Source organism: Cupressus sempervirens, chromosome 4 (assembly GCF_028749045.1).
Source record: "Cupressus sempervirens isolate cs-2001-9-10 chromosome 4, ASM2874904v1, whole genome shotgun sequence".
In the NCBI taxonomy this organism is placed as follows: domain Eukaryota; kingdom Viridiplantae; phylum Streptophyta; class Pinopsida; order Cupressales; family Cupressaceae; genus Cupressus; species Cupressus sempervirens.
Window position 1 is genome coordinate 135,185,002 of NC_143121.1, and position 18,005 is coordinate 135,203,006.

Genomic DNA, 18,005 nt, shown 5'->3' on the forward strand with positions numbered 1-18,005 from the left:
ATCCTTGTTTCCAAGGATCTCCGGGCGGGGCATTACAATGTCCTCTTGAGGGAGTGATTCCATTAGGTGTTTAGCTTGAGATTCATGATGCCAAGTGATCTACTCTCCACTAGAGTCCCTATGTAGTAGACACATAGAGTGTCTAACCATGACCTATTGTATTGCATTGTCTCATTATCTTGGTTTCAGTCCTCTGTACTATTTGGCATGAATGTTAGCCATGGATAATTGTATTATGTCTGTGTGTGAGGTTGGATCACTATCTCCATCAGCATGGCAGGAGTGAGCCTACTGGTTACACATGGTTGGGAGGTGTAGCTACCTTTACCATTGTTGGGGACCGATGTACAAAGTTGGCCTTCCTCCATGTTCAATTCCAAAGTTGGATCCTTACATGGTTCTTTATTTCTTCCAGAGTATGTTTCCAGGTGATTTATTTTATTTTAGTTCATAAGGATGGTTGATTTATGCACATGTATATTCAATATGATGTTGCTTTCTGCATGATTACATTAGATGCTTGGATTAGATGTTATGGTTGAGATGTTAGAATTATGCAATCTTCCTTATGCTTTCAAGTATTTACTTTGCAACTATTGTGGATCTGGTACTCCCTGGTGTAGAGGTTCTAACTCTTTTCTCTTTATGATTGTTCGTCGGGTTGTTTCTTTGCAATCCTAGGTGATAGAAGTTTAGCATCAAGCAATACTAGAAAAGTATCGCACAACTATAGAAAGTAATATCGTGTGATACTGGAAAGTATTGCATGATAATAGTAAGTTCTATCATGTGACACCAGTAAAGTATTGCATAGTAGTAGTAAGGTATATTGTGAGATACTGGAAAGTATTGCACAATAGTTATAAGAAGTATTATGTAATACTAGAAAGGTATTGCCCAATAGTATTGTACAGTGTCATACAATATTGGGAACATATCACTTGAATTCGACGCAAAAACCTGATCGGGAAAACAGTAGATATCTCTAGACTTGTTGGTTGAGAATTGAAGGTTCTTTTGGATAAACTTTCGTAGTTGGTTTTGGATGCGTTGGTAGGTAGTGATGCTTGGAGATTCGTTGGATGTCTAGATTTCTTGGTTAAGTCTTCTGTTGTGATTTTTGATTGATTGCATGTCGATGTTGTTTAAATCCATGCTTATTACTTTAATATAAATAAATAAAAATTGTCTTTTATTTATCCTTGTTCCAAGGATCTCCAGGCGGGGCATTATGGTTTATCTCCCTAGTTGTTTTTCTATCTTTAGCTCTTGATCGATCTCTAACTCTCTATCTATTTTTCTTCCATCCTCTCACTCTACATTCATCTTGATAAATATCTCTCTCTATATCCATCCATGTCTCCTTATTACCCCCTTCACATACCTCTCTCTCTCTCTCTCTCTCTCTCTCTCTCTCTCTCACTCTCATCATTTCCTTATGTCTCCTTTATAAATATTTTCTATATAGTATTAATTAGATTTATTATCAAGACATTAGATTCTTCAACTTATAGTAATTATAGTGGACTTTGGATTCAACTATTTGTATTTTATTTGCATCAAATATTATTTCAATTCATACTCAATTATCATCAAGAAATTATATCAAGTTAATATGTAAAAATTTGATAGTATTATTTTCATCTCTATATTTACTTCTATCCTCTAATATATCTCCTTTCCTTTTCTTTATCTCCTTACCTCTCCTCATCTTCTCTTTTGTAGGGGGGTAGGGTATGTACGCCTCGTTTGTACCACCAAGCACCTCTCAAAAAAAGAGTACGAGGTAGTCCCATATCACTGTCACCATATGTAAATCCAAAAACTATGGCATAGTGTCATGGACTATAAAACCACCTTTCCTTTCCTTTCCTTTCCTTTTTTCTTCCTAAATATGTGTCCTTTCTATCTCCCTCCCTTGTATCTGTCTCCTTACCTCTCCTCACCTCCTCTACCTATATGTATATCCTTTCTATCTTTCTCCTTTGTCTCTATCTCCTTATCTCTTATCTTCCTCTCTCTGTACATATGTATTTTTTGTTGTGATGTGGAGCCGAAGCAGACTTGGAGGTTAATTCTTCCCCATTTCATTCAGCATAGTTTCCCTCCAGATTTTACTATGAGGTTTTGGGAGAAGCACCTCCAAGCTCTAGGGATCAACAAGAAATGCCCTTGTTGGGTCCTAGGGTAGTGCCCTAGGTGAGGTCAAGGGGAATCAGCCCTTGGAGGTTATTGGGTTTAGCAGCCTCAAAGCCAAAAATAAATTTAATATTGTAAAGGGCATTGAGAGTTATACTTTTCTAGTGGTCAACTTATTCTTGCCCAAATTTTGTAAGTGGAAAAATCTCATATAAAAAGACTTAGGGTTAGCAATTTTATTATGTATGATGATATTGTAGCTTCTTGCGGTGGTATTGAGGTGTAAGGGATTATAGATTGTAATCAGGTTGCAATCATTAGATAAAAAGAATATTGGACTCATTGTTTGGTGGATGTGGCCTAGGAAACTAGGTGAAGCACATTAATTCTTTGTCTTGTCTTCTCTTATCCATGCTTTATTATTTTCTAATATTGGATATATTTGCAATTAATTATTATTTATGTCTTGCTAATCCTAACATCCTTTCTATCTACCTCCCTTGTCTCTATCTCCTTACCTCTTGTCACCCCCTCTCCCTACATATGTATCCCCCATGTGTTTGTGTGAGTGTGTGTGTGTGTGTGTGTGTGTGTGTGTGTGTGTGTGTGTGTGTGTGTGTGTGTGTGTGTGTGTGTGTATCCCCTTCTCCACCTATCTATTACTTGTCTCTATCACCTTGTTTTTATCTCTCATTCTTGTCCTCTCTATCTCTATATTTTCATCTCTCCCTCCCCATCTATATCTTATTAACTTTATATGTCCCATATTTATTTTGACTTTAACTAATTATCTCTCTATCTCTTTCTCTTCTAATGTATATTTATCTTTGTCTTCCATATATCCCTATACTTCTCTCTTTCTCTCTCCCTCCTGAAAATCTCTACCTCCATCTCCAGATATCCTCTTCTCATCATCTCTATTTGTTTGTCTCTATCTTCTTTCTATTTTTTTTTCTCTTTACCTATTTCTATATTTTGATGGCTCTTTAGATTTCCTTGTGTACCTAACTCTATATCTCACTATTTCTATGTCTTTTTATATATTACTACACCTTCCTTTCTATCTTCCACTATCTATATTTCTCTTTATCTATTTGTATCCCTTCCTTTATATCTCCCTATCTATGTATATTTATCTCTCCATGTGCACTTGAACCCACTTCCACATAACTATAGGAGTCTTGAAAGAGGGGATCAAATTTTCAACTACTTGTCAATACACCACTAAAAACTCACTCTTTTTTTCACATTAGACTAATCTACAACCCTCACTATTGTTCACACCATTGATGACTCTCTTCTCTTTCCCACCCCAGTTGTCTCTATCTCTGAAGGTCATCATAGTATTCAAAACTCCCTTTGCAATTTCCTGATCAGTGAGACATTGAAGCTCAAGAGATTCTTCCCCAATGAACTAGTCTAGCAATTAAGAAAATCGAAGAGGAAGGGGAAGTCGATGAGATCATTTACAATAGGGCATCATATCACTCTAATGTAAGAGATGCTCTCAGGTATTGTCTCACCAACATAATAGATCATGCATATCTTTTGAAAATTAAAATTATACATAATATGGGAGAAACAAATACTTAGGGAGACAATACAAGTGGTAGGAGGCCTACCTACCCTTGAAATTAATAACCATTCTCTCAATGAAAATATTTATATCAGATATGTTCATATTTTAATTTTGATGAAACATAAGAGTATTTTCATTTGCCTTGCAATGAAGGCCACATATTTCATAGGTTTTTGCATTAAAAGTTGCTTTGTATTGATTATCGAGATATATGGTCAAGCTGGTAAATTTGGAAGTAGAATTATTAGAGAAAAAACTACTATCATAGCTGATCATTAATCAAGCATATAATTTTGAATATAAACTTAAAAAACTTTAGAGTTCCAAAAATATTGCAATGCAAGTTTTATCGTTTAAGAGACGAAATTGACAACTACATATGCTTCAATCCCAACCTCTAATGCGAAAGATACAGTGATCCACTGAATAGGGTGTTGCATCTTGCCTTTTAGAACTCCTAGTTTTCCCGCTTATATGGAGACGTTGTCAACTTTGACTTGGTCAACTTTATTTTGAACATTGATTAGAGGAAGAAAACTAAAGTTAATTATACTAATTTTGTGTTTAGTGGAACTACGTGATGCATTAATAGATATGAGTAAAATGGTTAACTAAATGCATAGATGGACTATTGTCATGATGCCATTATATGAAATCATAATGTTAATGAAGACCTTATGTTATCTCATTATGTGAACATGATAGTTTAAGTGACTCATTAATTTATGATTATGTCATATGATGCAGCTACTAGCTCAATCCTTGTTGTGAGTATTTGAGTGGATGCAGGGATGTTCAGATGAGAGTGTGGTTGAGGTAGAGAGGGTTAGCTCCTCAAAAAAGGATAGTCAGATAATCTTGAGCAACTAACACACCACATAGGAACTCTAATTATTTTATTTGATTGTTGGTAGCATTTTATTGTTAACCTAGCCTTTAAATGATGGAATAAAATAATACTAAGGATTATAAAAATAATTAGATTGAAATCTCTCTTTTCTTTTAACTATCATGATGTGAATGCTTTCATTATATACTAGGAATGAACATTACCTAATTGTTTGAGTGTTGATAATGAGAACATTGTTATCATGAAGGAATCAACAAAAAAATAGTATTAAAATATATAATTTTCTTATTTTTACATGATCAAAATATAAAAGAATACACGAGTTCTTATTGTCCGGGAATAATGGAAATACATAGAATTGCAATTATTGACAAAAAGGTAAATTGGTTAAGGAATCAAGAAGACAATTTTGGGTTAGTTACACTCAAAGTGGATGATATAGATTTGGTTATGGCTCTCCAAGAAGACAAAAAGAGCGAGAAGATGGAGTTGGAGATAAGGAAGGAAGAAGCGGCTAAAGAAAAGTGATTTACTAGGTTCCCTTTAAATACAATTTACTTAGGCTAGGGTCCCATGGAGGGGGCTTCCTTAAAAATTGAGTAGGTGGCTATCAGAGTTTTTAGGACTAGTTAAAGTTGAGTGGTCCCATGAGTTTCTTTAGTTTATCTAATCTTTAAAAATTAAGCTCCTAAGTTTAAGGAAGCTAGTGGTCCCATGAAAATCAATTTAAGAATTTAAATTTATGGTGTCATTTTTTAATTACTAACATAGTTTAATTTTTCTAATAATAAATAGATTCTTGACATGTGGCAAAAAATTCCCTAAGCTGGTGGAGCTAGTTCCAACCCCACCCCATTTTCACCTGCTCAAATTAAGGGGACTAAAAAGTTCGAGCTCCTAGTTTATAGGAAAAGATTTCAAATAAACCTTTAGCCCCTAAATTTTTTTTATCACGGAACTACCTACTTCACAAAAATAGAGCCCAAGTGAATCCCATAGGGCCCCTACCTTAATCATTTTGTTGTTTTTCTTGTATGCTTAGTTTTAGATGGATGAATGCCTTTCTCTTGGATGTTTCTTGTGTTGGTGCATTAAATATAATTTGGAGTTGTGTGTAATTATATTTGGATGGTTGATAATACTTAGTTATTTTACCAAATTATATGTGCGTAGCTTCCAACTGAGACATAGAACCAAGTTCTTGGAAATTGTATGTTTTAATTGCCATAGGAGACAATAGATTCAGGGAGTGGGCATTTTCTCAACTGGCAGATCTGTGTTGGTAGATAGGAAGCAAAACATTCCTTGACGTATACCACTCGAGCACTGGGGTTTGGAGAGACAATACCAGATTTGGTCGTATGCATAAGTGGTTGGGTGAAAACATTGAAGAATGCCGTATATCTTCAACCTTATTGACCATTCGCTATACACGTTGCCATTGCCTCTTTAAACTATAAGAAGCATTAACGAGTTGGTCATCCCTTCTCATTCGACCTGTTGTAGCACCCTTGAGAAAATCATTTCAGCTTATGGTATCAGGTACTTCCTATAGCCAAAGCATTGATTTATTGGAGCATTCAATAACCAGGGGTAATTATTCCTCCAGTCATGCATATTTTAATAGTCCTGTTTGAACTTTCCTAAATCAATTCATAAGCCTTCATTTGAATATAAGGAATTGGTAGTTCTTTAGTAGCAACAATGGTACCATGGGTGTCTAGGGCAAAAAAATGAACCGATGCTTTCTCAAATTAATTGTATATGTAATAGATGACTTTATATAACTTCCAAACGTTCTTATTGGAGGTTTTGATTACCTAAAACCTCTCACTATGGAGAGCTTAGTTTGAGGGAAAATCAGACTTGCTATCCATACTTAGCTCCATAGTAATTAATTTAAACGCTCTCAGTATGTACATAAAATTCAGATGTTCGGCCTAAACCTATAGAACTGATTGGATTCCTCTAGAAACCATAACAATTCTAGCTTGAATATTTGGGAAGGATCTGCGTTAACTACCATAAATTTTTGGGATTTCATTCTAATGCCTAGTTCTTAAATGTAATATCGGATTGAAGATTGTGCTAAGTCTGGTGTATTTATTTTGTTGTTCAGTAAAGGCCTATTGGAAATAGTATTGAAATTATGGAATCATTATGTATTGTGTTTTCCTTGTTGAACTTCTATAATATTATTTATTTTATTCTAGACATTGCTTGTGAAATCTGGTATCATGCTAACAGTGCATAATGAAACACTGTTCATTGAAGTGATTTACTAAACTTCGGAATCATATTGGATGAGTACCTTTCCCTATAGCGTAAGATTAGTTTCATATTGAACTCTTTATGAGTACATTGATGAATTAAATGTGTTCCTTGAGGAGTGAACTTAATGTATTTTTACATTGTTGGAGTTATCATGACTTGTGAAGTAATGCGTATGGAAATCCAATTTTCATTTCTGAACATAAGTATTTCTTCTGAATGCATTTAATCTTTCTCATGGTTGGGTGCAATGTAGCAATTTGGGAGGGATAGAAATGGATATAGTGTGCTTTATTTCTTTCTATCTGTCAATTCTATTAAGATGGATATATTACATTTTATTTCTTCTTTAAGCTAAACCTAGATCTAAAAAGTGGTTGGCCAAGCTGTTTTATATTACTGCATATGTGTAAATATGATGTTATTTTTTCTTAGATATTGCATATGAGCAGACATGCTTTCATTTATTACATTGCATATGAGTAGATATGCTTGCATTTATTTTCACTGCATATAAGTAGATATGTTGTTGTTTTATATTCCCTACCACATTTTGTGATCAAACTATGTAGATATATGTGGAAAGTAGTATGTTTCATGGCTGCACCAAATCTATTTGATTTTCTTGTTCTGAGTTTCTAGGTTTCTCGTGCCATGATCAGGGCATTCTTTGTGTCAAGAAGGACCTTGGGAGAGCTAAATACTTTGTGGTTGGTGTGAAAAAAGAGTCTAGGACACACTCCCATCTCAGATAGCAAATGGACAATGTCTGATGACTTTGGAGACTGGATATTACAGATGGACACATGTTCGAGGCATAATGTAAACAATCATCTTGTAATAATCATTATGATGCAATTATGTACAATGGATACTGAATCTATACTGATCTTGATGTAGTATTTATCATGCATTTTCATGGATGGATGGTGTGTAGGTCACCATCTTAGATAATGCAATGTAATTATAATTTGTTATGGTAAACTCAATTGTCAATCATGATTATGGTTAATGAATGATCATTGACTTTTCAACTCAGTATTTATATGTTAATTCCCTATTTCAAGCAAGTGTACGATTTGGCAATTTTTGAGTAGGACATAGTTCTTACATAGAGGCAATCCTAATTTTTGTTGAATTAATAGATTTGTTATGTTAACCTAGTCAAGTGATCTGAGAGAAAGGGAGGAAGGACAGAAGGAGATAGAGAAAATACAAGTGGTAGAAGGCCTCCCAACTATAAAAACTACTAAGGTTCATTTGAATGAAAATGTTGCATGTGGGATTTCTCTATCTTATTTTGAAATTGCAGAAGAGTCATGTCATATGACTTGCAATGAAGGTCCCACTTTTCAATGTGGAGATTGACAATATCAAATCCGAGCTTTGAAGTTGGATTGACCTTGCAGGAAGAAAGAAGAGGAGTGGAAAGCATAGACTTTGTCTCTTTTGTTCTTGTCATATTATATGAAAATCAATGAACAAAATGCATTTGATGGTTGTCCATGTCTAAGGAGAAGCTTATGTTGTTGATCTAAGAAATCAGCTCGAACACTCCCCATATAAGAAACGCCTATGACGTAAAAATATATAATAGCAAAAATTTTATAATATAATAATAAATAAAATTAGAATTTATAGTGGTGGCAGAAGCTTGGAGTTGCTCTATGTTACCTAGAGCCATTTTTCTCTAAAAGCCTTCAGATTATGTAAAGACTTACTAAAGACTTCAGATTATGTAAAGACTTAATAAAAGCTTCTACAAACATTTTAGAAACATTAAAAACTTAGAAATATTTTTTTACAATTCATTTCTCATTGGCACAAATAAAACTTTGGAAATACAGAAAATAATAAAACCACTGACACATCGATGGAGTCGAAGAAAATATTCTTAAAATATAGAAATAAAACCAAAATAGCTACAAACACTAGGGAGATGCTTTAATTTTCTTAAACATTCAAAAGCATCGATGAAAAGATTAATCCGGCCTAAACAATTATTCATACAAAGTGCGAAATTTAACAATTACTGAAGATAAAATGTACAATTCAATAATTAAAATAAAAAAATAGCCACACACTTTGTTTGTCATAATAAAGTGTACACTACTACATATGACCTAGTGTGACTTGAAAAGCTTCTGAAAACATGTTTCCTAAATGTAAACACACAGAGAACTACAGAATGTTTATCTGAACGTTGGAAATTTGAGCTTTGATTTTCTTCCAATCTTCTCCACCTTCTCTTAATCTTTCCGCTACCTCACCAGTCACCTGCCTCACTATTATATATTTTAGTCTCCTCAACCGCTCCAATCCGTCTGAAACATTCTTCAACCCTGGACAATTTTCTATTAGTAATAATTCAAGAAGCTGCATTGCTGCCCCTTCCAATTTCGGTAACTCCTCTAAAACAGAGAAGTGATATATTTTCAGCGTAATCAACTTAGGAAATCCTCCGCTCTCGCCAAAGTTCTTTTGCAATTCTCTGCATCTTAAATCCTTAAACAACAGCAATGCCTGTAAGTTAGGCATGTTTTGAAGCAAAGCATAATCGCTGCAATTTCTCAATGTAAGTTCTGTCAGATTTACCATACCACATATCCAACGTGGCACAGAGAAACGAATGAGCCCAAGGACTCGAAGGTCTGTCATAACGCTCATCTTCTCTGGGAATGCTGGAAGAAGATTGGATTCTTCTGTATCACCCTCCCTTGTAGGAATTCCATTCTCTACTCCCAGGATTCTCATTTTCACAAGACGCTCAAAGATTCCGTCTTCTAAACTTCTCAGCACACCAGCATCTTCGAAACAAAAATTTATCTCCTGAAGATTGATCATATTGCTGACCTCTTTAACATTTATAAATTCATTATTTTCAAGATACAATTCGCAGATCGCTGATCTCAGTGTCCTCAGTCTCATGAGATGTGACATTCCCTTGGGCATTTGATAGTTTCTAGGTTGTTATGGGGAAAGTACGTCAAGATGGCAAAGAGATTTTAGCTCACCTATCCAATCAGCTACGTGTTGCTGTATGCTAGTGCAATGAGAAACAGCAAGATACTCAAGGCTTTTCAGGCTTCTAACACAATCCGGCACCTCCCTGATATTTGTTTGAGACAAATTCAGAACCTTGAGAAACTTCAATTTCCCAACACATTCTGGCAGTGTAGAGATTGCAGTGCCGCTCAAGTCAACAACACGGAGTACTTTCAGACAATCAAACGAGTGTTGTGGAATGCTTGTAATTCCTGGATTTTGAGAGTACGACAGAGTTCGAAGAAACCGCTGGTGACGAAGAGAGCTTTCTGAAATTAAATTAATTATGACCTTTTTAGGCAATAATAACTTACGGCACTTTGTTTTATTCACTGGAAGACAGAAGTCACACTTCTTCTCTCTACTTATTCTAATGAGTAAATCAAGAAACAAGAAGAAACAAGTCGTGTATTTTGTAACATGCGCTAATTAGTTTTGTTAGCTTTGGACAGCTGTTTGTCCATATGCTATTTTTTAGTATCTAATTATTTTTGCTAACAAATTGGTTAGAGCAAGGACAATTATTTATTAAATAATTGACTTCTTTTAGAAGCAACCATAAATCAATTTTGTTAGGGTTGGTAAGTTGTTTTATATCTCCACCGTCGATTGTAAATCAATCTCGGCCATTGGTTTACCAACGAGAGTAGTATAAAAGAGGGTCTAGGGAGCATTTGGAGAACAAGAAGTTTGGAAAAACGTTTGTAGTGTTAGCAAACAGTCTTGCAGTGCTAACAAGGGCGCAATGTTAGCAAGGGAATAGCAATGGAGAATTTCAGAGGAATAAATTAGGAGGTTGTCGAAGTTCTATCAGTAAGAGGCAAGGAATTTTGTATCTCTTGATTTGCTGAAGTTTAATATAATTTCTCATCTGTAGAACTGGTTTTCCCTTAGGGGTTTTTCTAGGAACAATTTGTCCGAAAATATTGTGTTCATTGTGTTGCGCATTTCTTTCCATATTTTATAAGTGAAGTTGCAGTTGTGTTATTTTTCGATATTAGCTGAGAATTTATTTTCAGTAGTTTAATAATCATTTATGATAGGAGATTAATAATTAGTGATTGCAACAGTTAAATTTTTCACATGGTATCAGAGCATTGTTAAGAGTAGAAGAGTTTTTCCCTAGGAAAGAAATTTTGATCTATTTAGATTTATTATTGCTTTAAACCCTTGAGATGGCTTTAGCTAGTTTGAAATATCAGGATAGATTGGATGGTGCCTCAAATTTTGGTGTCTAGAAGGCCAAAATTTCTTTATTGTTGGAAGAAAATAGTATCAAGGATTATGCTACTAGTGTTGTACCTGTACCAATGGATGTAACACAGCTTGCAGCATATAGAAAGCACGATGCCAAAGTGAGGAGGATTATCCTTGATGGTGTCAAGGATCATATTGTTCCACATATCTCAAAGCTAGATATAGCAAAGAAGATGTGGGATGCCATTTTGAATCTATACCAGAATGCTACCACCAACAGGGAGTTGATTCTCAGAGAGAAGCTAAAGAATACCTTAATGAATGAAGGAGAAGACGTCACAAGTTAACTTACCAGGCTCAGACTTGTCAAGGATGAGTTAACAGCTATTGGAGATAGCCCTAGTAATGACGAGCTAGTGAGAATAAACCTAAATGGGTTTACTAAAAAATGGAGTGTCTTTGTTCAAGTTGTCAGTGGACGAGATACTTTATCGAGTTGGGATCGACTATGGACTGATTTCACTCAGGAGGAGTTTAGACTAAGTCTTCTCAATGGGGCCAACAAGAGTCAGAAAAATGAGGTGGAACAAGAGAACGTTGCCCTAGCAGGTAAAGGGAAAGCAAAGAAGGGATCTAGCAAAGGATCAAATTCACAAAGTGAAAAGAAGAAGAAGGACCTTTCTAAGGTTAAGTGCTTTGGATGTCACGAGTTTGGCTACTATGTCAGTGATTGCCCAGAGAGGAAGAAGGGTAAGAAGCAGGTGGCAGCTTCAGCAACTGCGGAAGAACTCTCCAGTAGAATGGAAGATGAGTTTGCACTCATAGCTTGTATGGTTAGCTCAACCTCATAGTGTGTTTGGTATATAGATAGTGGGGCATCATTTCATATGACAGGAGTTAGAGATTACTTCTCTAGTTATAAGGAGGAGGACACCAACATCCAAATTTCTATGGGAAACTTGTCCAAACTCAACCCTGTTGGGAAAGGGACTATTCAGTTTTAGAGGGAGAATGGAAAGATAATCCCACTTCATGATGTGTTATATGTGCCAAGCTTAGGTATGAATTTGATTTCTATATTTGTTCTTCAGGATAGGGGGTATAATGTACTCTTTAGAGGGACAAATGTGTTGATTAAGCACAAGGATTGGAAATCACCCATAACTATTGGAGTTAGGAGTGGTCACCTTTATAGATTGCAGTTTGATACTCCTAAGGCACTTATGAGCAACAGTAATCCTAGAGATCTTGGAGAGCTATGGCATAGGAGGATGGGCCATATTCATCATGGAGCACTTAGATTGCTTCGTGAGACTGTGACAGGTGTTTCAGAGGTGAGCACAGAGCATGACGATGTATGTAATGGATGTGTGTTGGGGAAGTTTGCGAAAGCATCTTTTCCAAAGAGTGACACCAGATCTAAGGGTGTTCTTGATCTAGTACATTCAGATGTTTGTGGACTGATGTCGATGAAATCTCTTAGAGGATATGAGTACTATGTTATTTTTATTGATGATTTCTCTAGAAAGACCTGGATATACTTCTTGAAGACTAAGGATAAGGTTTCCAGTCAATTCCAAAAGTTCAAGGCTCTTGTGGAGAACTCGACAGGAAAGAAGATAAAGGTTCTTCGATTAGACAATGGAGGCGAGTACAAAGGAAATGACTTCCAAGAGTTTTGCACCAGAGAAAGAATCAAGAGAGAATGGACTGTTCCTTACAATCCATAGCAGAATGGAGTTGCTGAGAGGAAGAACCGTTCTATATCGGAGGCAGTAAGAGCTATGCTACATGACAAGGACATGCCCCGTTACTTATGGGCAGAGGCGTGTAATACAACAGTCTACATTCAGAATAGAGTTCCACACAAAGTGCTAGGGAAGATGACACTAGAGGAGGCTTTCACAGGGAAGAAGCCAGACGTTAGTCACTTCAAGATATTCGAGAGTTTGGCATATTGCCATATTCTTGGAGATACACGTACAAAGTTAGATCAGACTGTAGAGAGGGGGTACTTTTTGGGTACAGTGAGACCTCAAAGACATACAAGATTTTCATTCCAAGGACTAAAAGAATTATTGTCAGATGGGATGTCAAGTTCATGGAGGACAAGGCATTCAGGAGATCTAGAGATTTGCCAACAGATGATCAGAGTGAGCAGCCAACAGAAGCTCCAAGACCAAGTCAAGAGCAACAAAGCTCAAGTACAGTTACCCATACGAGTGTAGACTCAGTTAGTGAAGATTCACAGAGTATGGAGCAATAGGTGCAATAGGAAATGCATCTAGAAGACTTAGAGGTTGACATTTCATCCTCTACAGTTGGCAGTGGGAACCATGTGGTTCCAGATACACAAAGGGATACTCAAGAGTTTGTGGGAGCTCCTAGGAAGAGTACTAGACAGTGAAGACAACCAGCCAAGTTCAATGACTATGTGGCATTAGTTAGTCAGTTGGTAGATAGTGAGCCTTCTAGCTATCAGGAAGCTGCAAAACATCAGGTATGGCGAGATGCTATGGTTGAGGAATATTTTTCAATAATGAAGAATGATGTGTGGGAGGTAGTACCTAGACCAACAAATAGGGTTGTAGTTGGATCACGCTGGCTCTATAAGATAAAGCATGGTGCAGATGGTAGCATCGAGAAATACAAGGCGAAGTTCGTGGCAAAGGGGTTCTCTTAGAAGGAAGGAATAGACTATGAGGAGACATTTGCTCATGTTGCCAGGTATACTTCTATACGAGCTGAAATCTCACTTGCAACACAAATGGGATGGCAAATCCATCAAATGGATGTCAAGATAGCATTCCTTAATAGTGAGTTGAAGTAGGAGGTATACATAGAACAACCAGAAAGCTTTGTAGCACACAGCAAAGAGACCCACGTGTGCAAATTGAAGAAAGCATTTTACAGACTCAAGCAGGTTCCTAGAGCGTGGTATGAGCGCATTGAAACATACTTGCAGAAAATAGGCTTTGTGAAGAGTGAAGCAGATGCTAACCTCTACTACTTGATGGTTGGGGGTGAGATTCACATTCTTGTTCTTTATGTGGATGACCTATTTCTTACGGGTTCACTAGAGCTCATAGTGGATTGCAAGAGAAACCTTGCAGAAGAGTTCAAGATGAAGGATTTATGACTTATGCACTACTTTCTAAGCATGGAAGTGTGGCAGACAGATGGGGAGATTTTCCTTGGTCAAGAGAAATATTGCATTGAAATCTTGAAGAAATTCGAGATGGAGGATTGCAAAGCCATGTCTACACCCATGATCACGAATTGGAGGAAGGTAGATACATCTAAGGAGAAGGATGTAGATCCCACTTTATATAGACAGTTGATTGGTTCGCTTATGTATTTGGTCAACACTAGGCCAGATATAGCATTTGCAGTTAACTCTCTTTGTCAGTTCATGGTTGAACCAAAGAGAATGCATTGGATAGTAGCTAAGCATGTGCTACGTTACTTGCATGGTACAGTCGAGTATGGGATCAGATATGTTCGAGGTGAAGGTATTAGGTTGATAGGCTATACTGATGCAGATTGGGCAGGAAGTAGAACAAACAAAAGGAACACTTCAAGGTGTTGTTTCAGCTTGGGATCAGGAGTTGTATCTTGGTTCAGCAGGAAGCAAAAGTCTGTGGCTCTGAGTTCAGCAGAAGCAGAATACATAGCAGCTAGCATGGAAACATGTGAAGCTATATGGCTTCGAAAGTTGTTAGTAGCTTTGTTTGGTCAGAAGGTTGAGACTATTGTGATATATTGTGACAATCAGAGTTGCATCAAGTTGTCTGAGAATCCAGTGTTTCATGATAGGTCTAAACATATAGATATCAGATATCACTTCATCAGAGATTGTGTACAAAAAGGAGTTGTTCATCTACAATACATACCTACAGAGGAGCAGGTAGCAGACATTCTGACTAAGGCATTGCAGAAGGCAAAATTTATCTTCTTTAGAGATAAGTTAGGTGTCCTGCAGAATAGCTTCCTTGTTAAGAGGGAGTGTTAGTTTTGTTAGCTTTGGACAGCTGTTTGTCCATATGCTATTATTTAGTATCTAATTGTTTTTGCTAACAAATTAGTTAGAGCAAGGACAATTATTTATTAAATAATTGACTTCTTTTAGAAGCAACTAGAAACCAATTTTGTTAGGGTTGGTAAGTTGTTTTATATCTCCACCGTCGATTGTAAATCAATCTCGGCCATTGGTTTACCAACGAGAGTAGTATAAAAGGGGGTTAGGGGGCATTTGGAGAACAAAAAGTTTGGAGAAACATTTGCAGTGTTAGCAAACAATCTTGTAGTGTTAGCAAGGGCGCAGTGTTAGCGTGGGAATAGCAATGAAAAATTTCAGCAGAATAAATTAGGAGGTTGTCGAAGTTCTGCCAGTAAGAAGCAAAGAATTTTGTATCTCTTGATTTGCTGAAGTTTAATATAATTTCTCATCTGTAAAACTGGTTTTCCCTTAGGGATTTTTCCAAAGACAATTTGTCCGAAAATATTGTTTTCATTGTGTTGCGAATTTCTTTCCGTATTTTATAAGTGAAGTTGCAGTTGTGTTATTTTTCGATATTAGATGAGAATTTATTTTCAGCAGTTTAATAATCGTTTATGATAGGAGATTAAAATCAGTGATTGCAACAGTTAAATTTTTCACACCGACTCCATCTGCATCCAACAAACATAGATTTCGAAGTTGTTGCAAGTAAATCAAACTACTATCATACTGGCCTGTGTCCTTTTCTTGTGGAATTAACCCTTCGGCTATCCACAAATATATCCAATATTCCTGACTTATCTCTGTATAATGTCTAGAAAAAGATATGCTCGTGTCGTCGGGGAAGAAAGAAAAATAAGCAAAACAAGCTTTTAGATGTGGAGGAAGAGAGAGGTAACTTAGCTCGAGAATTTGCATTACAGAGTCCTCTGCCTCTGCTGCATCGTTTAATTTTCTCAATTTTGACTGCCACAATTGTAAGTCCGAACAGTTGGCCATGGATGCCGCAACTGTCTTAACGGCCAGTGGCAACCTTCCGCATTCTTTTGTGATTTGAAGGGCCACGCTTTCCAGGTGCGTAGGAGGCCTATTTTCGTGCACAACCCGGAAAGGCAAAAAGGCAAAACAGCTTCCAGCTTTCCTGTTTGGAAAGATGTTGCATTTCGTACACATAGGTATTCATCTTTGCAGCAACATCTCTGCTTCTGGTGGTTACAACAATTTTACACTGGTTATTTCCCCCAGTGTGAAGACCAAGTTTTGATATCAAGTCACCATCGACACTAATCTTCCACAAATCATCAAGAACTCATCTTTTATCAATTCAGCTGCTCTGAAATCACTTATGTTATGGGGAATTTGTAATCTAATGTTGGAGGCCAAGTCAGACTGTAATTTTGTAAGAGAATAAGTCTGTGAGACAGAAATCCAGGCATAATGGTCATACCTTCCTTTAACTCTTTCGTAGGCCTTCTTCAGAAGTAAAGTCTTCCCCAGGCCGCCCATACCCACCACGGCAACAACACCAATTGCAGGATCTTCTAACAATCTGAGTATCTCCTCCACCTTCTCCTCCAAACCCACTGCTCGGGAATCTTCCTCCAACGCCCTCCATCCTGTCATTCCTCTCTCTCTTTCGGAATCACAAGTACTGGTTGAAGCCTGATTCGAATTCAACACCTGACGAACAAGATTGAGATCCCCTATCTTTTGCATAGCAGACCTCAGCCTGTCTTTGAGATGTCTAATCCTCTTCCCCATCTTATACCGAAATCTCAATTGGTTTAAACGGCACACACAGGAATATTGAGTGGGCTTTCTATACAAATCTTCAACAGCGCACTCATCGACAATAACTTCTGCGTCAAGATATATATCACTCACTTGCGATAGCCATTCTTTGATAGAATCATTGACCGCACTCTGCTCGTCAGCAGCTTGCAGATAGCCAGACATACATCTGAGCTCCCTTTGAAACCATTGGAAGTCATCTTTGAAATTAAGAACCCGTGATGCTTCATTCACAACTATCTCGCCAAGCTTCCCAACCACGACGCTGGCAATCTCAACAGCAAATCCCTCTGCCATCTTAAGTTTGTTACACAGACTCTGGACTCTAAAGAGATTAGAACTGAATAGCAATTCAAATCAAACTTCGATTTTTATGTGCGTGTGAACCCTTACAACACTCCTGAACTTTATAAGAGGCGGCTTTTGGTCCAATACAATGGTAAACTCTATCCTTAACACTTCAGTTCAAATCGAAGCTTCTGCCATGGGTTTGAACAAGTCTTCTGCGTAACTTCATGTCACAACAGATGTTTTTCTGGAGATGACTATGACTATTCAACTATACTTCTCTTCCGTGCGGTTGCTGATGTAAACATATATGGCTCCAGACCACATAAATTTTAAAGAAAGCACATGCAGATATCGTCTATTGTGCTGTCAGAAACGTTGGAGAGGTCCACTGAATTTGAGGGGACGTTGTAAGGTCGTGAATAACAGTAACAAACAACTAGTTACGCCGGAGGCGTTCCCAATCTGAAGTGAATGACCTGATTTTTGAAATCAATGGTCATAAATAACGGGTAAGGCTGGACGACCATTCAAGAGATCTCATCCATTGAGATATTAGAAATCAGGAGCGTTAAGCTAGAATTAATCTTGGCACTGGGTGACTTGACAGGATGTAAAAGCTATTCACATTAATTGTTTCCTGCCAGGTATGTTGACTCCAGCGCCAAAATCATTTGGAAATTTGTTTCCAGCTAAATTAAGCGATCGACGGTGAAAACAGCTTAAGGGACATGGACTAGGTACCATTGTTTTCAGCTGGATCGTTAGATATTCGCTGGTTTTCATTGATCTATTTTGCTTTTCCTGCCAACGTCATTTCACCCTGGATAATGGACTATTTCTAC

At 37.0% G+C, this 18,005-nt stretch overlaps 1 protein-coding gene across 1 annotated transcript; it reads right to left on the reverse strand.

Moving 5' to 3' along the window:
- Positions 1-9,020: 9,020 nt before the first annotated feature.
- Positions 9,021-17,169, reverse strand: LOC149560328 (putative disease resistance protein At1g50180). The gene is made up of 4 exons (XM_089827591.1): positions 16,529-17,169; positions 15,744-16,222; positions 9,854-10,153; positions 9,021-9,742 (listed from the first exon to the last, which is right to left on the reverse strand). The coding sequence occupies exons 1-4, from the start codon at positions 17,167-17,169 to the stop codon at positions 9,021-9,023; spliced, it is 2,142 nt and encodes a 713-aa protein (XP_089683717.1).
- Between the last annotated feature and the right edge of the window lie 836 nt (positions 17,170-18,005).